Below are 27,977 nucleotides of genomic sequence, written 5' to 3' on the forward strand. Positions count from 1 at the left end.
GGGTTAATAGTGTGTAAGGGAGACATGCATTTTTGGCTTCTTAGAGAAAGCAGCCACAGTGAGTCAATACTGCTGATATAATAATGAGCAGCACATTTGGAAAATGGTTCAGGTTGTTGGGGCCCCAACCTGGCTGGAATTCACCCCACTCGACCTCCAGCAGGTGCTGCAGGTGAGCTATGTTTCCCTTGGGACCTATGGCTCGTCCTCTAGAGAAAGACTGCATCCAAAGACAGCTTTGCCGGGGGTCCCCAAGGTCCTGGGTCGGCCTGCCTTCCCGGACACCTCGGAAACAGCTGGTATCCCAAACTTAAAACAATGATGTTCAGCAGTCTCTCTATTTCCCCTCTGATGGGATTATTAGGATAGAGAATCTGGACACTGTAGGGAATGGAGACAGAGTCCTGCTCTGCTCACCCTCTCCAGGGATCATAATGAAGGCTGCATAGACTTACTGACCATTCCCCCGAAGCCCTCCCTGAATCCTACTAAAACGTCTGAATTGCAATAAATATTCTCTCAAAGAATCAAGTAAGAAAGCTCCTAGATCGATGGGTGGAGACGGGAAGGCCAAGATGGATAAAGCCCTAGCGAAGGAGGTGTTGTAGTGGGGTCTGATCTGCGCTCTCAGATGCACCCCGCGCAGAGGCAATGCCCTCGGGAGAACGAGGATTCGAAGGAAAAGGGTCGTGATCACGTGATGCCAGACTTCCAAGAGCCTCCGGAGTGGACTTGATTGCTGATCATGAAAACATGGGTTTTTATCAGGAAAGCCTTAAGTGGCTATCTGTATGTACGGGTCCCTAACATAAAGTGCTCAAGCTTTTCTCCAAAGCGCTGCGAGGTATGTGGATGGGCTCCTCTGATAAAGTCAAAGACACATAAACACGGAAACATGTTTTTAGTGTTTGCTTCTGTGTGGCTGTTCCACGGGCTTGTAATGAAAAGAGAATGACGCCCTTCAGCTCAGGACTTGCCAGCAACAGCAGGGGGATGTGGCCACACTCCTACAAGGGCTCGGGCAGCTTCAGAAATAAATAGATTAACTGACCCTAAGTCACAAGGAGTCCCCTTGGACTCAATCCACAAGTGTGGCTGGGCGGAGGCGGGCGACCTGCTCGCGGACTTCCCCGAGGTGGGCTATGCAACCCCGCAGAGGCACAGACATTTAAAACCTATAACCTGAAATTAAACCAATCTCCTGGCCACTGATTGCTAATAACCGAAAAGGCCAGAGGGAACTCCGGATGCAATTCTTCTGCAAATTAAATTCAAGACAGTTATCAATATATATTCTTAGAGAGATCTCAACAGAGATTCGTTAAGCAAGTTACTTAATTTTAAGCCCGTCCCTCTGTAAAAATAACCCGAGTAAATCCATTCATCTCTTGGGAAGATTAGACTATTAAAGGGGTCTCCTAAATTCAGGTGCTCTCTTTTTGTGTCGAGAATGTTAAGAAACTGAAAGGCCATTAACAAGAATTGGAAAATTGAAAACCGCATTTAGGATGAGCTGGTTAGGCTAGCTCACTCTCCACACTTTTCCTGAAAATCCAAGACTAGAATTACTCCCGTTCTCCCCACCCCCCGCCAAAAACAAAACAACAAAACAAAACAAAACAAAACAAAAAACAAAAAACAAAACAAAACAAAACAAAAAACCTGTAATAACATAGTGAGTCTGAGGTTGTAAATACCAGTCTTGCATAAAGACGTTTCTTGGCTCGTATTTTATTTGAAATTTGCATCATGAGATCCAATGATTTTATACCCTGTCTGGTACAAAACTACCCCGTGTACCTGCCATCTCTCCAATTAGATTTTTACCTCCGTGCTGAGAATAAAGTCTAGCATATACATCCACAAAAATATGTGTTGACGTTTTTCTCCAAAAGTACCTGATTCTTTGAAGACACCAGCTGTGATTCTATTTTCTTTCTTTTTTTATTTTTTTTTTAAATATTTTTTTTTCAATTTTTATTTATTTATGATAGTCACAGAGAGAGAGAGAGAGAGGCAGAGACACAGGCAGAGGGAGAAGCAGGCTCCATGCACCGGGAGCCCGACGTGGGATTCGATCCCGGGTCTCCAGGATCGCGCCCTGGGCCAAAGGCAGGCGCCAAACCGCTGCGCCACCCAGGGATCCCTCTATTTTCTTTCTTTTCCTGTAATTTTATATACTAAGGAAATAGATCAGTGGCTTCCCTTTTCTCTCTGCCGCTGATTAAATGCCCAGCTGATCTTTGCTACATTATGTCTCCCAAAGGGCATCTCAGTTTGATTCAGTTGGCTATTTGGTTTTTCATTTATAGATTTGAGCTATCGAGAGGAAGTTCTAATAACACTTATGTCAACGTAATACATAGTTTGCTGTTGCTCTCTTAACAACAAATTGCATTAAAAAATGGGTGCCTGACTTTAGATCTTTAATAATGGCCTAAGGGATTTTACATGGCATGACTTGGCTTGGTTTATATTTTGTGCTTTGCATTTATTTAAAATTTTCTCTCATTTGCTCTAGTGACACCCCTTCTTAAATTAGCTGTTACGGAAATAATAAAGCTACTTCACTTGTGGGCTACATTTCTTAGCTCTGCAACACTTTTACGTGCATTCTTTCATTTTGCTCCTTGCCACGGGCAGGGAAAGTTTATTATACGTATTTTATAGGCATGAAAACAGAGGTACAGAGAGGTAAAGTGACTTCCCTCAGGGTCGCAGAGGTAGTTAATAGCAGAGCGAGAGCCAGAAACTCCATCTCTGGCTTTCTGGCCCCGTCCCCGAGCACTCGCCAGTGCTTCGAACCCCACTGCGGACCGAAGCCGGGCTGTGGGCATGCAATCCCAGGGCCAGCTTACGAACTATTCAGGTGTCTGGGCCCCACCCTGCGGACATCTGTATTCTTATAAACAGATGGGATTTTCATCTAATAATTTGGCAAAAAAAAAAAAAAAAGAATATGTGGTGAGGCTGGGGGAGCAGGGACCTCCATATATTGCGACAGAATGGACTGGATACAAACTTTTAGGGGGATTGTTAGAAAAAGGTAGCAATGTAAATGAAGTCACCCCTGACCCCTGAAATTCACCTGTTGCAAATTTTCCCAAAGACATACAACACAAGTGTGGTGAGGTGTTTGTACCAAGTCGTTCACCGCATCACTCTTTACAAATGGAAAGGGTGAGGTAGGCAGGGGAAGGCATAAGACAATCAATGGGCATCCCTTGAAACACGTGCCATATCCATATGTAATAATAAGAAGCAGACACTGGAGAAGAATGACTGGATTTAAATACCTACGTATATCCAGTGTGTGCCAGTATATACACATCAATGTACACGAGCTTTGCAGGTTGGAGTAAATCTGTTCATCTCCTTACGTCCTAGTTGTTTCATATATAAGGTGCCTAACGTACAGGATCGAGGTAAGGACCAAATGAGATAATACCTATTAGGCATTTAGCACAGCACACGATGTATGAGATACTCAATGAACATTAGTATGCTATTACTAATGCTTTTATTATAATCATTATCATAAATCGTGGGCCAGCAATATTATAATCATCAGCAGCAGTAGTAACTGATCCATAGGAAGACGAGATCGAGACACGTACTGGTAGGGAAAGACGTCCCATATATAATACAGGACAAGAGTATCGTCACGATGTAGTCAGAATACGGTCCCACTCATTTCTTAAAGGCACCGACCGCAGGTTCCTCTGCAGCTCTTTTCCTAACTGTGGATCACCTCCTAAGCAACTGGTAGATACACAGCAAGTGAGTATAACAGCCAGTGCCGTTTCCCTCTAGCAGAGTAGGATGTTGAAGGTACCTAGTAAGGAAGGGGTTAAGGTACAGGCAGGGAGAGATAGGGGCCTGATTCCCCAGAGGAGCCTCACACCGAGGGCTATGGGGCCAGGCTCACAAAAGTCCCGGCCGGAGAGATGTTCTCGACGAGATATTCCCCAGAGAGGAGGGAACCTAACAGTCACCTTGTTTGTCCGAACTCCGGACGAGACGTTTACATGACAGCTACAAATCCACCTTGTCCGTCCTAAATGCTACAGATGAGACGTTTAGGAAGTTCCCTAGTCAGTTTCCTATTAAAGACCCATCATGAAGCCCTCAGTGGCTGCCACTCGGACCCCATGGCCTCGAGAGCTTCCTGTCTTCCCTTCTGTTCTCACTTCCACTTGATAACCGTTCCTTCCCCTTCACCCTTTTGTGTCCATGCGATTCATTCCTCGACTTTGGGAGCCAAGAAGCCTGTCACCCTGCAACAGTAACAGGGGCGAGATCCCCCACAAATAAAAAGCAAACCTGAGCACTGTATTAGTAAACTAAAAAACAAACAAAAAGTAGTCGTGGGAGCCACTCCACGAACGGGAGCCAGTGAGGCCAGGAGCTCAAGCTGGTGGAAAAGCTGCTGCTGAGACATGTCCCTCCTCGCTGAAACCTGGATGGGGAATGATTTTCTCAGATCATGTTTTCAATTTGGACAACAGGGGCCTCACAAGGGGACAGACGTGCCCTCCACGCCCGACATCAGGGAGCAGGTAAAGGCATCCGGGGCACAGGTCGGAGGCCACACGGTGCCTCCTCTTGCAAGTGGCAGAGCAGGGATTCTTGGGCTGACTTTGATCATCAAGGCCGTGATTGCATCTTTTTCAGGACTCCGGCCACCGACTGCCACGGATACGCAGCCAGCTACCCCAGTGCTATTACCCAAGGCCTCTGTAAGCTTCAGCGCGCCGTCCTGCAGGCTGCAGGGGCTTCTGCAAGACCTACAGAACTATTATAGAAAATATATCGTGGAAATACATCGCAAAATACATTGCAAAAACACTGATACTGTAATGCCACGGGGAAGTAGAAAGAGAGGGCTAAGAAGGAGGGGTTGCTCGAGAAACGACCGTTTCTACGTTCTACTCTTCCGTACAGTCTAACTTTTGCCATATTTTTTCATGATTCGGGGGGGGGGGGACTAAAACAGACGAAATGCAATCCTCAATTAGTTGTCCTGTGAAATCAGACTTGGACGCCCCTAGCTTAGTGAGTATCCGTGCACACTGGCACAGCGGGCGCACACACTCGAGAAGAGACACTCGCTCCATACTTACACGTACAAGACCGTCCTGGTGTCGCCCACTTTGCCAGCATCGCCCACCGTAAGGGTGTCATAGCCTCGTTCCAGTTCAAACTCCTCAAACGCAAGCTTGATGACCTAAATAAAGCAAAGATCTTTATTTAGATTCACAGGAACTTTCTATGACTTTAAATATGCAAATATCCAGCTGTATTATAAAGTTTTGCTCTTTAATTCCATTATATTTCAAACAACCTCAAGCTGCTTTTAAAAGTAAGTGTAAAAAAAATAAATAAAAGTAAGTGTATGGATAATCGTATATGTTTGAGAACCCTCAGTTACAGAATTTTAAAGAATTCAAAATGGCTATCACTCTAAAGATACTGATTATCAGCTGTAAAAGTGAAATTAACTCATATAATGCGTTAAGTCAAATGTCTATAAATTTTTATTTTAACTTCTATAGTGGTTAGAAGGACCCAGAGATAACTTAATATAAGCAAAAGAATTGTCCATTAATTCTTTTTTTTAGTATATCTCATATGTTAATTCTTTTAATATTTATTTTAATATATTTTGAGGACACCCAAACACTCTGAAATAAGTATTTTTAGAGTGTCATATGCAGATTTTATTTAATTAGCCATATTAACATATTAAGAAGAGCTCCCTAGGCTAGAAAGTTTTCCTCTCCATTTAACTTTGCAAAGCCTTGAAGCTTTATTTTTATAGAGAACCTTGTTGTGGTGATTGACACCACACCAAGCAGATAGGACCAGCTGATGTCTGATACATCCATATAGATGTATCTAGAAGAAATGCTTTCTTCTCTGACCAATATTGTGATCAAGGAGGAAGAGACGTCATGAAATTAGGCTAGAATCCTGAGCAGCAAAGAGAATAAGGAATGGGGAGTTAGACAGTTGATAGACAGAGACAAGGGATGAAGGTCATTGATAGATGATAGATATGTAGAAGTAATAGGTAGAGAGACAGATAAGAGACAGATGCAGATAAAAGTTTGAGGAGAGATACAGAGATAGATCAATCGATTGATCAACCAATAGAAAGATAAGGAGATAGGTGAGAGATGACTGAGATAATAGAAGAAAGTGAGATAGATAATCAATGCATAAACATAAATCACAGGTAGGTAGATGGATAGACAAGAAGATAGAAAAGATAGAAACATGAGAGGCCGAATCAGAGGCAGAAGACAGGCAGGAAGAACAGAAACCATAACACGGGAAATACATTTTGATGGGATCTATTTCAGAGTAGATCTGAGACTCCGGAATCTTGGAAAAAAGTATCAAATGCCCATTTGTTAGACTGAGAGGAAAGGGTACTTGGCACCAGGAGGAAGGCGGGCGTCAGACCAACGCCCACTGTAATGCGTGCTGTCCCGAGCGGGCCTAACCAGGTGTTCTTCCGAGCAATGCTAATACGGAATACATTAATTTTTCTATTTGAAATTCCTACTAAAATTAGTGTAAGTTATTATAATTTATTTTACAAGTCTACTCTTTCAAATTGCGGTGTTTGTGTGAATACATTATTTTAGCAATCCGCTTCGAAACAGGTGTAGAGGTTGGTGGCTGTTGCAAACCAGGATCAATATTGCATGTGATGCTTGGGACCTGAGCATGGGTTTATTGTGTTTCCTTTTTTTTCCCCCCTTTTTCTTTCTCATGGGTCTATTTATAAATGACTGTGGTCCAACAAGAAGAGAATAAAAGAGCTGAAGGATTGTCATCGAGAGCGGCGGGTTCACCCCCATCCCCTCCTGATGCCGGTACGGGGCCCCATCTGTGGAGCACCCTGCAGCACCGCCGTCATGACCCACTCCTGGCTGAGGACCGGGGCTGGACAACCGTAATGAGGCACACACGGGGGGCTCCCTCCATAACTGTGCTTTCATTAGGGGCGTAAAAATGGCCATTTTGTGATTCTTCCAAGCCAAGGCAAAGGGTATGAGAGAGGCTTTTGTCCATTTTAGGCTCAACAATCAGCCAGAGCCTGTTGTCACAGGATGATGTGTATGCCATGCTATTAATGTTCCGTAAAAAAGGGAAAATGCACACCCAGTCTTGGGCAGACGACCTGTAGGGTGTCAGCATGGCATTCTGGAAATATCCTACTTGGTATTAAAACAAAAACACACATTTGTAATGAAGCTTGTCATCATTTTTCAATCAGGGATGGACAGAGATGCAAGTGAAAAATAATGCTGAGTTTATGCATCTTTAAAAAGATTTTACTTATTTGAGAGTGAACACAGAGAGAGGGAGGGAGAGAACAAGTGCAGCAGACGGAGCAGCAGAAGCAGGGGGAGGAGCAGAGGCCCCACTGAGCGGGGAGCGTGAGGCTCGATCCCAGGACCCTGAGGATCATGACCTGCGCCAAAGGCAGACGCTTAACTGACTGGGCCACCCAGGCGCCCCAAATAAATGCATTTTTAATTAAAATGAGATACAGGTAAGGTGCACGTCATGATGGTTCACGTATACATAGTGAAATGATTACAGCCGTCGAGCTAGCTGATCTCTGCAAATAGTTGTCGGAGTGTGCTGGGAAGCTCTACTGTCAGCGACTTCCCTCTCTCAACACGACGGTATTGACTGCACGCGCCCTGCTGCCCACTGGTCGGGCTCTCCACTCCCTCACCTACAGAACCACGACTCCGTACCCCTCGGCCCACATCCCCCCGACCCCCGCTCCCTGGCCCCTGGTCTCCACTGCTCCGCTCACGGCTACCACGTCTGACTTCTTTAGATTCCACAGGAAAATGAGATAAAGCGCTGTTTTCTTTACGTATCTATCTCACTGAGCACAACGTCTTCCCGGTTTGTGGAGGACTGTTAGGAATGGAAGGATGTGCGGCTTTAAGGCTGAATAATGCTCCTGTGTGCATGCGTTTATACGCACAAATACACATTTGCTTTATCCATTCATCTGTGGATGGGCACAGGCTGTTTTCATATCTTGGCTACTGGGAGAATGAATGATTCTGACATATATTTGGGATTGTGAGTGATTCAGGGACCAAAGTGGCTCAGAAGTCAGTAGCCAAAGTGTGTGTGTGTGTGTTTTAAGATTTTATTTATTTGAGAGAGAAAGCAAGAGATAGAGAGTACAAGCAGAGGGGCGGGGTAGAGGGCAACAAGCGGCTCAGTCTCCTGGGATTCACCGAATGCCTACTCTGTCCAGGCCACAGTGCGAGGAAGTGAAACAAAGAGGAGATGGACAAAGTTCTGGCTTCAAAAAAGCATATTGATGTCTACAAGGGGGTATTCGGATAAACGGAGTAATTTCAAAACCTAACTGTTACAGATATAGATTCCTTAGTAGACAAAATAGGAAGGAAAAAGGAAAAAAAAAAAGGACACAGTTCTGGATTTAAAAAAATTTAAAACCCATGGGAGATAACCTGAGAAATGCAGAATAATTATAGAATTTAACATTTACAAGTAAAGATTTCTTAATGACAAGAGATGAAATTATTTACTTCTTCAACCTCCAAACAGACTCTCAGGCCATGAGAAAGAGATGCTGCTCAGTGTGGACTTCCGTGCAATTTTAAAAATATATTCTTGGCATTTTGTAATATATATATTACATATTATATATATAATATATATTACATATATAATTACATATATATGTAATATAAAAATGTATATAAAAATATATATATTTTTTACCAATTTTCAGCATCTCACTGCTGTAAAACAGTTGATCTGAGTAAGTCCTCCTCATGAGCTTCCTTTTGTATTGTAAAGTGCATCAAAACCCCTATAAAACACTACCCTCTGTTTAAACACTTCTAAATCTTCTAAAAATAGTGCTTCTAAAAATATAGAGAAGACTTGTTTCTCAACCTTTGTAAAAGAAATGTAAAACAATATCTATAAAATACATCCTGGGGTGAGCTTATTCCAATATGTTTATCTTCTGGGAACAATTAAAAACATATTTAAATATTAATTCCCTACATGACTCTTCCATATCTCCCCTTGTCTGTGCTTCCATTTGTTCATTAATTCCTCGTTTATTCATATATTCAAGGCAAATTAACGTCCCAGCCCTCTATCATGAACAGGCTTTGTGCAAATCTTTTCATTTGTATAAGTACATTTTAAACACACTGTTCCCACCACTCAGGCTAGCGGTGTGCTTATCAACAAAGGGTCTTCTTCAAAGAGCAAGGTACTTAATCAATTGTCCCTAATGCTAAGTTTTATCAGTACAAAAACACATTTCAAGACGAAGCAGAACCATTTAAATCGGGCAGCAGGTGCTGTTGTAATTTAAATTAGCATTAAAATAGTGAGGGGAGGGCTGGGGAGATAGCCCCTTTCCCTTTCCTGATTCAGGGTCCCTCTTCTGACCCCAGGCTGGACAGAGATGGCCCTGACGCCCAGACGGAGACGGTGAAGGGAACCCTGAGCAACCCCTTCTATACGCACGTCTGTGCATGTGTCTATGGACTTATTCACCTGGATTGCAGAAATGAATGACGTCGTTTCACGTGAAAGAATGTTGAGTAAATTAAAGCATAAAAAGTGATTTATTGTTAGTGTTAAGTAAATCTGTATGTACTATCTCTGTCTTATGTTTTAATTAATAATAAGACTTGGAAGGAAAGAATTGCCAAACTGACATAAACCGAGTGTAATATGGTTATGCATTGTTTTACGTGAAATATGACAGACTGGAGATGCCAACAAATACAAGTTTCTGGGTAGAGCACAAAGGATTTGTGGGATCTCTGAAAGACCCTGTATGATACTATCATGGTGAGTACGTGTTTATTTTTTCAAACTCATAGAATGTCCAGCACCAGGAGTGAACCGTAATGTAAAAAACGGAATCTGGGTGATGGTGATGGGTCACTGTGGGTCCACCAGTTGTGACAAATGTACCGTTTGGTGGGAAGTCTGACAGAGCGGGAGGCTACATGCGTGCACTACGGGGTATATGAGAAATCTGAACCTTCATCTTGATTCTGCTGTGAACCTAAGACTGCTTAAAAAAGTCTTTAAAACATACAAGTTTGTTTCCTTTTAAAGAAAGAAAAGAATAGAATCCTTGTTTCTTATAAAAAGTAATTTTTTTTTTTTTTTTTGTCTGATGGGAACATTATTTTGGCATCAGAGTCTGGATAATTTATTTTATACAACTAAATCAAAATGAACTCTACTTAAAAAAAAAATCTCCAAATCCAAAGAACCTATATGTAATATTTCCCATACAAGTCACTTGCCTTAATTCTGCTAGGGGGGTGCACACCGTTTTTCTACCTAATTATGCTTCAGCATTCTTAATAAGAAAACAAGTAGAAATTTAAATAGAAAACAAAATAACAAACAAAAGGGATTTTGTTTGTTTGTTTGTTTGGTTGGTTGGTTGGTTTTTTTAGTTCTGCTAATACCATGGCCTATGACCCGCACTGTGATGCTGCGAGTTCATCTGTAACTCCGGCATATCTGACTACATGGAAACAGGCTGGACTGGACTCCGTCCCTATGGTAGCTGTAAAGTAAGCAAAGTCTATTCCCAAATGGTTCCCATCTCTGCAGCACCATCGTGCAGCCAGGGTTAGCACGCTCGGACCGGGCAGTCCAAACGTGCAGCGGAGCTAGCAGCAAGGATTAAAGCTAAAATGTTCAGCAACGCTCTTTCAAAACTGCACTGTCCCGAATGTTTCGGCTACGCTGGCTCTCTTCAGTGGGGCTCAGAACTTCTTCTCCGCAGCTCGGCCCCTTTACGAGCTCGCATGTTACTGCCAACGGATGGGATCTGCCTGCTGCTGGAAGCAGGAGCCGAAGGTGACACACTCATGAGCACGAATGGGTGTTCCTGGGGGCTCCATGTCCCACCCTGCAGCTCGCTGCCCTGGCAAAGCAGAAAGAAGGGCAACTGGTTCCTCAAGGCAGGTCTTCCCTTACCCTTTCTAGAAGTTTACATCTCCTGGGCAAGAAATAACTCCTCCTTCTCCATATCCTATTTGCTCTAAGTCTCTCCAGAAAATTCTCTGGTTGGATGATTGCCACGAGGGATCATCCCACGCTGGTCTGTGGTACACATCTGCCTTTTAAAGTATTTATTTGTTTAAGACTGAGACCTCAATTGCACTCCAAAAATCAACTTCCTCAAGCCCTTTTTGCGTGGAAAACACAAATGGAGCAGCCCGGGTGGCTCAGTGGTTTAGCGCTGCCTTCAGCCCAGGGCCTGATCCTGGGGACCTGAGACTGAGTCCCCGTCGGGCTCCCTGCAGGGAGCCTGCTGCTCCCTCTGCCTGTGTCTCTGCCTCTGTGTGTGTGTGTGTGAATCTAATGAATAAATAAATAAAATCTTTAAAAAAAAGGTAATTAAAAAAAAGAAGAAAACACAAATGTGTAAACACACAAACACACGTGCACACTGCTTTCTGAAGTAAATAGAGCCAAAGGTGCTCTACCAAGGACATCAGGAGTCGTCAAACCCCAGCATATCATAATTTTTGTATTAGCACAGCAGGATCTGCTCTTTTCATGCTAAGATATGACAAATCACATATTTATTCTCAGAAGCTCGGCTGACAGGGTAGTTTCAAAAGACGTGCCAAGGGTCAAAGAATGTCACACAACCTTGGTGGCTGTGTGGAAAAACTGAAACTCCAGGTATTTTCAAAGAGGCCAGAAACAGAACTCCTATACTTTCTTTCTGTGGATACAGGCTTTGTGATAAAATAGATGAGTTACATACTATTTCATCTCACCATTAAGTTAGAGTTTGTCATTTATGTTTTAGGAAGTATTTGTCACAAACATTATTCAAATAAAAAGAGATTTCTTGATATCCCTAAATAGTTACAAAATGCTGGGTATCCATATCTGTACCAGAAGGCCAATGGAATTAATTTTTCTCCTACGTATGTTCATGCTTTTGATCTAATAGCTTGTCCCTAATTATTATTATTAATTTTACCATGATTTATGGTGAATTAAGAAGTCATCATATTCACATAAACCTATAATTACATTTTATGTTCTTTCCAATCTATAATATTAATAATTTACATCTAATGGTAACTCCATGGGGATATACATATTATTTGCTAAGTGACAAGAACTTTAATATATTTATATAGGTTAAAAATATGCTTATATCCATAAATAATGGATATCAAAAGTTGTTATGCACTAATGCAGTATAAAAATTCTTTTTTAAAAAGATTGCATTTATTTATTCATAAGGGACACAGAGAGAGAGGCAGAGGCACAGGCAGAGGGAGAAGCAGGCACCATGTGAGGAGCCTGATGCAGGACTTGATCCTAGGAACCCCAGGGTCATGACCTGAACTGAAGGCAGACAGTCAACCATTAAGCCACCCAGGTGTCCGCAAAATGCACTGACTTATTCAACAAACTGAATGATTACAATCTCACAAAATATTTTAAGTAAAAAAATGCAAAGCCCAAATTATCCACCTACCATTTTCCATCAAAGTATTATGATAGGAAATGCATAGTAAATAGGTATTTTTATTGACCTCATCCTGCTTATGTTACTAATGTGGAAAGACAAATTATTACCAGAAGCATATGAAGGCATTATATATAATAAATCACACTTTTCTTAATTTTCCAAAAATTCCTTTCTCCCTCATTCACTGAACACACCAACTAGGGGTTCTGCAGGTTGGGTTCAGCCATGGGTAAATGAGCTCGATCAGGAATAATGGTGTCTGGGCCTGAGCTGGTGCTGGGGACGTGGGGGAGGGGGCAAGTCTTTGATATATGTGAGTTGTCCATAGAGTATGATGATGGCGTAGCTGATAGGAATTACTAAAACACAGTGATCAAAGATAACTATTATTTGTTTTTTTCTTAGGCAAGGAGGTTGTATAATTGTGCATGGAGGGGATAACATTTGGGTAGAAAAATAAGAGTTTTCTTTTCAATGTGATAGGCTTTACATGATTTTTGGACATTCCTAGATATTAAGTAAAATCAAGATGCCAAGTGCCCATTTAGACATAACAGTTGAGAACTATGGAGAGACTGGGGACTAGAAGCAAACTGGGTAACCATTAACCACAGAAAATGATGGAAGTGGAGTAGCCAAGAGTAGGGCAGTAGAGGATGGAGCCCTGGGCTGCCCGATGTGTGGAGTCATGACATTGAGGAAGGATGCTTTAGAAGATCCTGCAGTAGGAGGGACCTAAGACCAGTTTTGCTGTGGAAGCACCATAAAACTGAAATTCTTGAGAAGGAGGCAGTGATCAAATGGGTTGAATATTCCTGAAAACTTAAATAGAGAAGGACACAGATGAGACCCATAGTTTGGCTAGATGGAGAACATGAGTGATGACGACAGGAAAAAAATCTCACCATGGCAGGGATGGGAGATGTGCTGGAGTACGCAGTTGGGAGACTGAGAGAGAGAGAAGAGAAGAATAGGACTATGGAGATCTCGGAGTACTTCCCTAACAAGGGTGAGCAGGATGAGGATGTGTCTCCACGCGCAGATTTTGTTTTTAAGATGGAAACCCCCCCCCCCAAAAAAAAAAAGATGGAAAACCCCGGAATGCACTGCACAGTGATGATTCAGTGACCTGAGATATAAATGATTTCTCAGGAGAGAAGAAATTGTTGCTCCTTGAATGGAAATATGAATATGTCTTTGACTTTACTGGGATACACACTAATCCCCACAATGTAAAGGAAAACCACATTGAGTATGAACATAGGTGGGGTGATCTGGTGGTGGGAAGATCATGGTGTTCAGGGACCTTGGCTCATAAGTTTTCAATAGAGGATGAGGTGAGGTCAGCAGTAGAGTGTAATCGAACGTTGAATATAGAATATAAAAAGACTTAAAATATTAATATAAAACAACCTCTGTTTTCAGAAGTGGAAAACAAAAGCAAGGGAAGACGAAGGACTTATTTTGCAATTATTAGTGGAAGACGTAGAACTCACACTGGGAACTCCTGAGCCTTGACTTAGTATTTTTTAGTTCTTTGTTTCCACATTCATATATAAATGAGGAAGGTTTAAGAGTAGAGATTATAAAATCCAATTCCATTTTCAAAAACATTTTTTCACCTTTCTTTCAACATACTCATTTTAAAGTATCTCATCAAAAATTTTGGCCTACTGTCATTCTGTCTTATTTTTCTGATCACAATCTCAAATGATTTAATACAATACAGATTCAGCAATTATTTCCTATATGGCTAGTTCACACACACCATGTACACACACATACCACATATACACACCCACAGCACACACACACGTACATTGTGTTTCCTGAGTGAATACAAACGCCTTACTTTTTATTTGCCCTTTGTTGTTTTGATGTTCAAAATATATTTGTTTTCCCTGAAACTCTTGTTTGTGCCAGAAATTGCAATGATAGGAATAGATAGGCAACAGAAAAAAACGTTTTTAAAATTTTCCAAGATGCAAAACTCAGAGCACAGAATAAATAAGTAAAAAACCTTACATTTTGGAAGAAGATAATATGCAAATGCCTTAATTACTGTTGATTTGAAGTCAACAGGATAGGGAATGAGAACTTAGAGCACAAAGATAGGAACTCCAACAAAAAGAAGCTATATCTGATTCACCAACTATAAATTATTTATTAGAAGAAAGTTTTTCAAACTGTGAATTTCCTGGAGAACATGGTAACACATCTATATCTGGAAATTATTAACATGACTGTCAAAGCAATTTATTACACATCATAAAGGAAAGTTCACACTTTCTTATGAGACAAAAATTATCAAATTTTTAAAATAAGTTTTAAGCATTTTAGCCTGAGGTTCTGAGGAACAATCGTGAAACAACTGAAAAAACACAATTAGTTACAGAGAGACATCTTGTCCAAATGTACGTACCATCAAGACCGGATGAACACACATCTAAATTTCCCACAAAAAAAGTACAAATAAGCTTTGTATCTGCAAATAGCATTCAGGATTGGGTTCCAACTGAGAAAAAGAACCTTAAAAGAAATAACTTAGGAGAAATTTATTTCTGAGACATCCTTACTTTATATCCCGCCCCTCATATAAATACTAAAATCCTGGGAAGCCCGGGGGGCTCAGCGGTTGAGCGTCCGCCTTCAGCCCAGGGCGTGACTGCGGGGTCCCGGGATCGAGTCCCACGTCGGGCTCCCTGCCTGGAGCCTGCTTCTCCCTCTGCCTCTCTCTCTCTCTCTCTGTCTCTCATGAATGGATAAATAAAATCTTTAAGTAAATACATACTAAAATCCTTTAAAAACTACAACTCTACGCGTTGCTAGTGAAAGGGGGTTCCTAGTGCTATTTCAAAGGTAACCTGCTCCTGTCCCCCCCCCCCCCCCGTAAACCTCCTCATGCCTGCCGGGCCAGGCCGCATGCTGCCCCGAGCTGAGGGGTCCTGCTATCCCAGCCTCAGGAGTCTGTACAACCAAACAGAACTGCATCCGCTTTGGCACAACAATCCCCAGCTCCCAACCCAGGGGATCTTCTGTCTACACACCTCCCTCCTTATGGCATAGCATTGTGCCGCTCTTGAGAAGTGTCTTGGCCACACTGAGGTGTGGGTACTGGGGACTCATAAGGAGTAAAGAGACATCTGCAAAATTTCCAGAAAGCAGCACATCTGGGGGTGTGTGAACATGACCGAGGTGAACATTACAAATGAAATCCCTCAAGCAGAAATCATCAAAATGCCAATAAAACTGCCCAAATACAGAGTCCTCGTCGTACAATGACAAAGACCAACCAGCTTGCCAGGGGAAGGAAGCAAACTCAAAGCAGTGGATGGAGGAACATTAAAAGTGGTTTATGGTGTAAAACGAGAGAACAAACCAACAAGAGCCCCAAAAGAGTTCTACTAGTCCCTGAAATGAAGCAAGCAAAAATCACAGAGTATTATTTAGAAAATGACTGACATATATTCTCAGATGCAGGAAAGAAGACAGCGGTTTATTAAAAAACAGAGAGAAGTGGGAATTTAAGAATACAATACAATAACCACGATAGAAAAAAAAATCAGGGCATGATTAGATGTGATGAAATGCAGAATTAACATTTACAGAACACTGAAATCTATCAACCGAAGGTACGTGCAGTAAATGAGCTGGAACTTTGAAGGTCTAAAAGATGAAAGAATTGCAAGAGAAAATTATAGATCTATAGATAAAAGCAGAAGATATTAAGTTTGCCAAGAAGTGTCTGGAACAAAGGGTGCCAGTCAATAATTAAAAAAAAAATAATAGAAGGCACATTTTTTGCAGCTGATAAAAGCACTGAGAATGGAGTCTAAAAACAGTGTGTTGCGGCCCCACTTACACAAAAGAAAGCAACAAGAAAAAACTAAGGCATGCATCTCCTGTTTAACTCTGAGATAACCAAAAGAATCCCACACACAAACCCAGAAAAATGAATGGCTCATATTTGAAGAAATGCAAATGAAAGTAGCTTTGTTTTATTTCCGACACACAATTAAACCCTAACAATGATGGATCAACAAGATTGCAAGTCCCAGATAAAAAAAGAAAAAAAGCCTGTGCTTTTTAGCATGTTTGTTTAGTGAAGACGTTATTTTATGTGAGAAGGAAGAGAAAAATCTTCTACAGATTTGTAAATGTCTCAGGTATTTTATTGACACACTCTTGACCTCCATCCTGGCGGAAAGACACTTCCAACAACAAGATTGATTTTAAGGAGTGAGCTGAAGGATATTCTGCCTACATAGAATAATGATGATGTAAAGGAAGTTCCAAAGCTAGAAAGGAAAGGGGTGAGTTGATAAAAATAAAGGCACATATATTTATTTTTGCATATTAAATAACAGACAAGACGGACACTTGGGTGGTTCAGTGGCAGCTCAGGGCGTGACCCCGGGGTCCTGGGATTGAGTCCCACGTCGGGCTCCCTGCAGGAAGCCTGCTTCTCCCTCTGCCTGGGTCTCTGCCTCTCTCTGTGTGTCTCATGAATAAATAAGTAAAATCTTTTAAGACATATATAAATAAATAATAGACAGGAGAAGACAAGCAAACCCCATCTGCTCCTGTGGTTGAGCCCTATGGCCCAGATGTGTCCTCCCACGGAGGTGGCCTGTCCCAGAGGAGTCGAGGCAGGAGTGGCAGTAGGGCAGCTGGGACTCTACTTCTACAGCCGCCCATCCCGGGCCCAGCAGCCAGGGAGACGCTGCCATCCCAGTTCTCTATCTACCCTGGTGCTAGCAGCAGACGCTTCCCCGGCCGTCTCAACATGTTCAATTCCCACTGCTGCCCACCCCGGTCTCCTGAAGGCAACAGGAAGCTTGCGATGTCTTGGGTTCTACGAAGTGTAAAGCAGACGGGGGGGGGGCCAACCTGTGCAGAATGGGGAGGTAGAAATAGGAAAATGCCGATGCCCCCACCTTCAGTTACCATGTACCTGCCTACAGTCCTGCTTCAGATCAAGCCCTACCAAGCAGTGGTGAGGCAGGTGCTCTTAATTCTGTATGTATTTATCCATTGTCTCATGTATTAACATGTTCCATTCATTCACTCATCTTCCTTGCATCTTCACTTGTGTCTATAAATATTTCTCTTTTCGGCAAGACCTCTCTACAAACATCCAGATTTCTATCAAGAGAAAAGGCAGAGCAAGCAGAAATAGCCAGGGATGGATATTAGTTTAAGCTTCAAACTAAGACTTGAGGAATAATATATTATTTGACCCTATATATCTGCCTTGATGGAAAAGAAAGACAAAAAATTCCCCTCCGCTGTGATTTTTGTGTCTAATCATTCATGTTTTAGCTCCAGTACTATACATACTTTTCCTTTTTCTAGAGAGTTCTTTGCCATGTCCCTGGGCGCGGCTGGCTCCCCCAACTTGAGTAAGCTTCTCTCATGGAGTCTTTGTTGACCTCCCTTTGATCACTGCCCTTACTCTATCTTCTGAGGGTCATGTTTGTGACCTACTTTTATTCCCCACCCCCAAAATCTGAGATCGATCTATCATCTATCTATCCATCTATCCATCTACCTACCTACCTACCTATCATCTATCTATCTATCTGTCTATCTACTCTCTGCCTTTCCCATTAGACTGTAAAATCTATGAAAATAGGAGTTGTTCTGTTTTCCCCTGTTCACTACTGAGTCCAGCATGGTATATAGCATGTGTTAAGTGTTCCATAAATATCTGTTGAATCAATACACCTACCTCTTGTACTACCATTTAGTCTAAAGAATCTAGGACTGTTATGTATCTGTAGACTCTTAAACCCCAAAGTTGAAGACTTTACATCAGTATAAACCAGAACAGCAGTAAAGCTCTGTGAAGCAAAGTCAGATGGATGCACTTCGTAATAAGGGATAAAGATCACACTCATAAATATCATGTAGCCTTCCTCCTTGGCATCTTAGAGTGTTTTTTTTTTCTTTTTCTTTGACTTATGGAATTACCATTCATTAAGGATAAGAGTAGATTACTTTATGGCCATACCTAACCTAACCTACTCCATATAAGAGAAGAATTGCTAAATAGTAAAATATTTACTCAGATATTATTAATTAGTTCATCATACTGATAAGATTTCATCAATAGCTCAACTTTCCAGTCTCATTGGAAAAAAAAAAAAAACTACAAAAGAATAATTCTTGTTATTTCACTTCCTTAAATTAGCAGAATGAAGATTTCTTTTAGTGTGATACCAAAGGATTCTTTCTGTTACTACATAGGAAAACTGGGGCAATAATATGCAGGGGTGATCAAATCTGCAGAGAATAAGTACATTTCATACCTACTCACACATCCTGGATGTATACATATTTTTTGAAAAAAATGTTTTGAACCGTGTTTATCATTGTTTGTCCTACAGCTACATGTACAAGATGATACTGATTTAGAACAATAACATTTATTTCTGTGGTAATATACAAATGATAATAATATTGGGATTATGTCAAAAAATGTATTCTATGTATTGCAAATGATGTTTTTGGAGCTGCAAGCACTTACTGAGGCCACTTGGAGGCTCTGCACCTTGTCCAGCTTTAAATACTGGCTTTGCAATTGACTGGCTGTATGATCTGCAGAAATAAATTCAATTCCATATGTTTAATCTTATCTCACGGGTACCATAGGCGTAATGGCACTACTTATCTCACAGGATTATTATCAGGAATAAAGAATGAATGTGCATAAAGCACTTAAAACAGTGCAGGGCGCACGGTAAACATTCTATAAATGCCAATTATGCTAATTGAAACATGTGCCTGGGATCAGGCGGTGGCAACAGCTTACTTATTGTCCAGTCCTCTTTCACTTTCTTATTATTGCACATATCTTTAATTATCAGGCTTTCTTCTTTAAAGTAAGTTCTATCACACCACTCTTTCTTGAAAATCTGCACTATCTCACTATTGTCTACATAAAGTTTAAGTTCCCTCCCATGTATTTCTTGAAGCAGAGTACATAGACCATCTGCATCAGTATTTTCTACGTGTGATTATTAAAAATACAGATTCTTAGACAATGTCAAGACGCTAGTGCACCTGAATTCCCGGTGGATGGAGCCCAGAGAAAGTGCATTTTAACTGCTTCCTCTGTCATTCTTTGACATAATTAAATTTGGGAAAACTGTCCTAAACTGACTTAAAACCTGCCTGATCTGGCCCGGAGCAAGGTCTGGATTGACTATGCAGTGTGTGTGCTCCACACTCTCAGGCCACCTTGGCTCTAGAGCCTCTATCAGCCAGGCTTTTGCTCCAAAACAAATGTTCCATGTAAAGAAAAAAAAATTAATCAAATGCATCAGGGATAGAAGGTTCATAGTTGTGACTGTCTATGTCACTGAAGATCGTAAATATGAGCACTTAAAGTGACTTATGTGCCTACACAGTTGGGCCTTTTCTGGATAAGTACCCAGCAGGTGTTGGATATTTAAAGATGAAGAAAAAAAAAAAAGAGTTGCAGGTGGATGACATCAAGAAGGAAGACTTTAACCAGGATGCTGGGCCAACAATACGTGATGATTCAAGAAAGTCATGATTGTGATTCAAGAGAAATCCAAAATGCCAGTAAATAATAGTGCTGGTAACAGTAACAATCATAACCACCAGAAAGTGGTCCCCGAGTGTGTGCACCTGCTCTGGTTGGTGCTCTTCCTTTCAGGTGTGCAGCTCCATAGCCATGACAATGGAAGGCAAGTGGGAAGGGGCTAAGTCTTGCAGTAGAGGGGCCGAGGACTCAGAGACTGGGCTGTGTGGGCAGGAAGAAACGGAATGAAGAGAGACAGGTGGAGGGAGCAAGAGAGGGGAAAGAGGAAGGCAAAGGGGGGGAGGGAAGGAGGATGAAGGAAGGAGGGTCGAGGTAGAGCTTCAGGAGGAATGTGTTTGGTGGTGACTACGCGTGAACGTGGCAATAGATTAGAACATGTTATCAGTGTTGCTGGCACTGGGGGAGCATGGGGGGGCTGTCCAACATGAAGCCAACACCCAATGCTGACCTGCTCAATGCCATTCAACCAAGGTGCCCACCACCATGTTGGTGAGGGCGCACATGGCAGCCCTGTGACAGGGGACTGCTGGTATTAACATTCGTGGACACTGTGGACCTCGGTTGCTGTAACTCAAAACACTGCTCCTTTACATGACTCTTTCTTTACCCTTATGACCCTCTTTGTCATTTTGCTCTGTTTTCTTTCATTCCAACATTTCCTTAGACCTGACTTCTACTTACTGAAAGCATCAAAATATCTATCTGCCACTTATATCTATCATTGCCCAATTCTCAGAAGATTTTATACATAACATCCCAAACCATCCTAATCTATTGCTTAGGGAAATCGATGTATGCAATAAGATCTTGGAACAAAAAAATTTCAAATCAGTGATACTTTGAGGGTCAGAAGAGGGAGACCGTGACTATAGAGGAGAATACAAGGAAATTCAACTATATTGATGTTTTGGCAGTCATTTACTTACTTTTACACATTTGTTTATTTTTATGACTTTTAAATATCATATTTTATTTATAACAAATATAAAATTAAAATAAACATAAAAATAATGAAATTACTTCATTCCAATTTGAATTTCAGTTTTGGCATTACCATTTACTAGGTGTGTATAAATTTTCATTTAACTAATTTAGGTAATTCTGTTTACCTATAATATGGGGTTAATAACAGATACTTTCATCTTAGAATACTATAAAGACTGAACAAAAACCTGGGATATGCCAAGTGCCTGACATAGAGCTTGGTATGTGATTAAAGTTTCATAAATAATAATCATTATTATTATCATGAGAAATCACAGAAATTAAAAAACAGAATTTACATGGTTGAAAATGATGATTAAAGTGGCTTAGAGACAAATTCAATTATGAAGTATCATGAAATCCATTTGAAATATCTTAGAAAAATTGAAAAACCAATAAAATCTATTTTTTCTTGGAAGTGAAACGGAAATTTCATTTCATTACTTAGAACATCTTTTAAAAAGTAATGGTAAACTTAGCACTAGATATGAAGAAACTCTGCTCAATGAATTAGGGCACAGAGATAGTGTGTGATGTTTGAGAGAAGTTTTACTCTTATTAATTTCATTCAGTAGGTTTTACTATATTTCCAGCTTATTGCTTATGGAAGATTCTGTGCAAGTTTTATTTTATTTTTTAAATTTTTTATGTGCAAGTTTTATGCATTATAAATATTTTCCACTAACATTACAACTGAATAAAATCAGTATTCTATCGAAGCCAAACAGAGAAGATAATTCTGTAAAACTCTACAGATTGTTCCCACCAACACTTGGACCACCATAGAAAGCAAACATAATCAGTTTTACTATCCTGTTGTGTGAGCCCAAGACATATTAGACCAGATACTACTATTATAGAACAACAATCCACGGGCACTTGTTGAAGAAAAAAATAGATTCTTCATAACTTAAACTTCTCTTATCCATAGCACTTAGGAGCTCAGACTTGAGCAAGACACCTGGGTGCACATCCCAACTGACTCTTACTAGCCACTTGTCCTTGAGCAACTTACCCTTTCACCTCTTTTTACCTTACATAGCATCTTTAAAAGGAGATAAAAATGATTCTTGCCTAATAATGTTCTCATAGGAATTTCATGTAAGTGTTCAGTAAATAAACTTAGAAATTCCTACACCAAGTAAAAGTGATTGTCAAGGTAAACTGAAAAATTTGGTGAGAAAAAATAAATCTGAGTTTATTTCTAGAAACAAGTAGAGATTAAAGGAGATTAGAACATGTTCAATGACTGCAAATTAGTTTTTAAGGCTTTCACCAAACTATGCTTCAACTATAGTGTTTTACTATCTATGATTAATTTTCGTTACCCAAGTCAATATTATGATAAGAACAGTCATCCATCAATGATGGAGGAAATTTGGGAAAATATTCTCAGAAAAACATCCTGGAGGTGCTGGCTTCCTGAGACATTGGTCATGGGCAAGTAACTGAACTATTTCTCATCTCATTTTCCTTACATGTAGAGTAAATATATTGGACTGTTATACTAAGTCTGCCTCTAGATTTTCACCCAGTTCTGTTTTTGTTTTTTTTTTTTTTTAACGTTTTATTGACTGGTTTAGAGGGGGAGTGGGAGGAGGGGCAGGGGGAGAGGGAGAGAGAGAATCTCAAGTAGACCCCATGGAGCTGAGAGCAGTTCTCCAGCCTCAATCCCATGGCCCTAAGATCATGACCTGAATCAATATCAAGAGTCTATGTTTGAAAGATCTAAATGTGAAACAAGATTCCATCAAAATCCTAGAGGAGAACACAGGCAACACCCTTTTTTAACTTGGCCACAGTAACTTCTTGCAAGATACATCCATGAAGGCAAGAGAAACAAGAGCAAAAATGAACTCTTGGGACTTCATCAAGATAAGAAGCTTTTGCACAGCAAAGGATACAGTCAACAAAACTAAAAGACAACCTGCAGAATGGGAGAAGATATTTGCAAATGACGTATCAGATAAAGGGCTAGTTTCCAAGATCTATAAAGAACTTATTAAACTCAACAGCAAAGAAACAAACAATCCAATAATGAAATGGGCAAAAGACATGAACAGAAATCTCACAGAGGAAGATATAGATATGGCCAACACGCACATGAGGAAATGCTCCACATCACTGGCCATCAGGGAAATACAAATCAAAACCACAATGAGATCCCACCTCACCCCAGTGAAAAGGGTGAGAATTAACAAGACAGGAAACAACACATGTGTAGAGGATGTGGGGAAAGAGAAGCCCCTTGCACTGTTGGTTGGAATGTTAACTGGTGCAGCTCCTCTGGAAAACTGTGTGGAGGTTCCGCAAGAAGCTGAAAATAGACCTGCCCTACGACCCAGCAATTTCACTGCTGGAGATTTACCCCAAAGATATACAGATGCAGTGAAACGCCAGGACACCTGCACCCCGATGTTCACAGCAGCAGTGTCCACAATAGCCAAATTGTGAGAGGAGCCTCGGTGTCCATCGACAGATGATGGATAAAGAAGATGTGGTCTATGTATACAATGGGATATTCCTCAGCCATTAGAAACGACAAATATCCACCACTTGCTTTGACATGGATGAAACTGGAGGGTATGATGCTGAGTGAAGTCAATCAGTCGGAGGACAAACATTATATGGTCTCATTCATTCGGGGAATATAAGAAATAGTGAAAGGGATTATAGGGGAAAGGAGAGAAAATGAGTGGGAAATATCAGAGAGGGTGACAGACCATGAGAGATACTTAACTATTGGAAATTAACACGGGGTGGTGGAAGGGGAGGTGGGCAGTGGGATAGGGTGACTGGGTGTCCGGCACTGAGGGGGACACTTGATGGGATGAGCACTCAGTGTTATAGTATATATTGGCAAATCGAACTCCAACTTAAAAAAATATACAAAATAAAAAACCACTGGGTCTACTGGCTATCTCACTTCTTGGATGGTCACAGGTGTGTCAGCATTCCCAGTCATATGCAAGGGTGCCTGCTCAGGAATGCAATCATCAGGTCATACCCAAGTCTGTAGCCACAGCAACAGAGAGGTGGATCCCTCATGAAGTGCTAAGTGCAAAGCTTAACCCACATGGCATTCCACACTCTCCGACATATAAACCTTCCTTTTAGTGTGAAAAGGAAGTACAAATACATCCTTCTAATTAACCTATACAAGTTATGTATCTATTTCCCTTCTAAATTATGTAAATACTGGTGAGGATTAAGAAAATTAATTAGAAGAGATTTCATTTTCCCACCTGAAGCCTGGTCGACGGAGAACACTTATCCATGTATTTGTTTTTCTGAAGACTGAGGCAAGTAGTGTGTCCTCTGCTGGTTGGGTTGTAACTAAGGAATTCAAGTAGAGCACAGGCTGGTCACTGCCTTCTATGTTCTCCATCCTCTACCTAAAGCCTTGGGTCCTCACCCTTCCTTTCCTCCCTTCCCATTCCCCAATCACAAAAAGGAGACATAAATTAGAGTCAGGGAGAGATTAGGACAGCAAAACAAAAATTTGTCCTTAAAGTCAGACTTTTTTTTTTTTTCCAAGATCTATTTAGAGAGAGCATGAGAGTTGTGAGTAGCAGGGGGAGAGGCAGCAGGAGAGGGAGGGAGGGAATCTCAAGCTGACCCCCTCCTGAGCTCAGAGCCCCTATGCATCTCTTATGACCCTGAGATCATGACCTGAGCCAAAATCAAGAGTTGGAAGCTCAACCGAGACACCCAGGCACCTCATTTTTTAAAGTCAAACTAATATTTTGAATCTAGACTCTATTCCTTATTTGGTGTGATATGGGGCCAGTTATTAACCCGAATGCCCTCAACCATAAATCATTTTCTTAGAGGGTCTTTGAAAAGATTAAGTGGAATAACATTACCAGATGCTTAGCACTTACCCAATACAAAACAATGCCTCAAGAAGTGCCAGTGACCCTCTGGAAGAAGAATAGCACAGAAAAAAAAAGACTTCATATTTGAGATTGCCTGAGATACTGAGACAGGATAAAACATTTTGTGACTGGCATCGGAGAGTTTTGGGATCCCCTATTACCTATCCACAGAGAGACAATAAGTGGTGGGCTGCTCAAAATCAATAGGCAAGTGAAAAAGCCAGGGCTTAACCAGGGATTTCCTGACTCAGAAAATAGTCTCTTGCAATACAAAATAATAAATAAATAACTCAATTTCCAAACAGGAAAAAAAAGGGGGATTTATTAAATTAAAGCCACAGAATTGATATTTCCCCTAAAGTTTCCCTGAGTAAAATCTACAAATTCCAACTGAAGCTATAAAGAGACATTATATCTACCTGTCTGTCTATCTATCATCTATCCATCTGTCTAGCTATCTATTCTGCTATATCATCTATCTACCTCTCCTGTGTATTCACTCAAAGGATGGGCCATGATGATGAAAACAGCTCTCCATTATTAGAATCTCCACTGCTACAATCAAGCTTACCTATGTTAAAGGTTTAAAAATATGAAATTTCAAATATTATTTTTGAATGATCATTTAAGACATGCTAATGCTCAGTAGGGAGAGCTCCTGAATCACATCCAATATCTGTGGCCCTCTACTATTATGCAGCTGGTCCATGGGTTTGTGTCCTGCTTCCCTAAGAACTGTAAGTTTCTAGAGATGAGGATTCATTTCTCATGACATTTTATTATGACCAGGATCACGTGTGGTACCTCAAATCATGCCGCCATGGAATGTTCAGTATCCTATGCCGAAGGAAGTTTAAAAATGGCAGAAGCATCATGGTCACTCTGTCCTGCCCTGATCATTCCTTATCCCTGAAATGATCATGAACCTCTCCTGTGAGAGGTGCTTTCCTCAGACTGGGAGGAAGGAAAGCATTGTGATCAACAGAGACCAGGGACAGGAGGTTTGGGAGACAAGAAAGCTGTACAGCCAACCTTATTAAACTCTGCAAATTTTCCCAATTATTTCTGCATCACTTATCACTCAGCACAAATCCCTCCGTTTTATCAGTTCTTTACACATTTATTTATTTTGTCTAGAAGATATAAGGCTTTCTGCTCTGGCCACTTCTCTGGGTCTTTATTTTGTCATGAAGGCAATCTTACGCACACATAAAATTTCTGCACATTTCTCCTTTTCTCCTGGAACCTGTCTTGTCAGTTTAGTTTGCAGAACTGACCAGGAACCTTAAGAGGATCAAAGAAAACATCCCTCCTTTACATTTCCCACCCCTGGGTGCATCACATTCATTCATTCCTTCAGTGCACACTTAGTGTCTTCAGGCATTACCAGCATTTTGCTTGAGAAAACAGATACACAAGTAGAATTCCACACACTCGTCTATAGCTGGGGATAGAGCAGTACTGATGACATTCTGTCAACAGAGATGGGCTAGGACCTGCAGGAGAGCAGAGTGGGACCATCCGGAGCATTCTGGAGGGATGGGGGCTGCTTTCTCAGGAAGGCTTTGGCTCAGCCCCTGAAGATGACCAAGCCACCTGGTCTTGTATGCAGACAATCAACTTGTGGTGATGTGGACAGACACATTAGCATGGGATGAGACACTAAGAAGTTCTACAGTGGACGTGTGGAGCAGCAACAGATGAGGCTAGACGATAAATAACCACAGTTCGTAGCACCATTGTGATTTGTAGCCATAAACACAAGACTAACTTTATAGAGCTGTAAATGGGCAGCAATCAAGTCATGGAATGCTCAGGAGACATGACACGAATAAATGTAAAATACTCAGACTCAATCATGATGTCTCTCAAAACTGCATGTGGGGAAAATATCAAATAAAATACCAAATATACAATACAAACTTTTTTTTTTCAAAGTTTGACTTTCCAACAACAACAAAAAAAACATGAATTCCATGAATATGAATGACCCGTTACATTTAATTTTAGTCAAATGGATGAGGACATTTGAGATATCTCCTTCTTTGGTGTTTCAGTAATAAAATTGATGGGGGCAGAATCTTGTTTTGGCATTGGAAAGCTGAATCAGGGAAAGGTCTCTTATTGTTGTTGAGGAGACTTGACAATCCAGCCTTAGCATTAAGCACTCCATGTGTTAATCAAATAACATGTTAGTGGTATTTGCTCAGGAGTGGGAATGGGTTGTTGGTGAGAGGTCAATTGTCTTAGTCAATCACACTTCCTTTTAATCCTTACATCTAGTCATGGATTTGTGAATACGTTGGGGCACTTCTGATGCTATTACAGGAAACAGGGCTAGTCTTACTATGTGACTGCCTAGCTGGCCCCGAATGCACAGTGATCTCTGTGACCATATCCAGCGTCCTAGAGAACATATGTTAAAATGCACTGCTCAGCTCTCATCATCTAAGACAGCCTACCAGACACTGTGTCTCTATGCCCACAAAATATGGATGCTGGGGTACCAAGGTCACCTGCCTACACAGTTCATGTATTGGTTCTCTAACACATCAACTGGAGAACACAGTTTCACTAAGAACATGAAGTCTAGAGGGTATATCATTTCAGTTATAGGAATAAACTATAAGAGAAAAGCATCACAGACTTGGAAGCAAAATCCTAGGACATAAACAGATGGAAAAATGCACAAAGGTTATAACTACAGAATAAATGCAAGCCAGGGGGAAAAAAAAGAAGAGATAATGAGGAGTAAGAGTAATAATATTAATAAGTGGACGAGGCAATAGGTTCTAACTTAGGCCTTCCTTTAGAGCACAGAAAAGTCATTTTCTTAAGGCAGAACACATGCTTTCTGGATAGTGCCCACTATGTGGTTCCTGTAGATAATCACTCAATCCTCTTCTCTTTCAGGACTCAAGGCCCATCTACATTGCCTCAGCTCCTTCTTGAGGCTATTCTCTTGTTTCAAGGACGGCAAGCA

General features: G+C 41.0%; 1 protein-coding gene across 1 annotated transcript in view; it reads right to left on the minus strand.

Moving 5' to 3' along the window:
* CSMD1 (CUB and Sushi multiple domains 1) overlaps nucleotides 1-27,977 on the minus strand; it is a 1,871,580-nt gene that overhangs the window by 434,742 nt on the left and 1,408,861 nt on the right. Inside the window, 1 exon segment of the mRNA XM_072775779.1 lies at nucleotides 5,124-5,227. Coding sequence (XP_072631880.1) covers nucleotides 5,124-5,227 — 104 coding nt within the window.

Source organism: Canis lupus, chromosome 15 (assembly GCF_048164855.1).
Source record: "Canis lupus baileyi chromosome 15, mCanLup2.hap1, whole genome shotgun sequence".
Taxonomy (NCBI): Eukaryota; Metazoa; Chordata; class Mammalia; order Carnivora; family Canidae; genus Canis; species Canis lupus.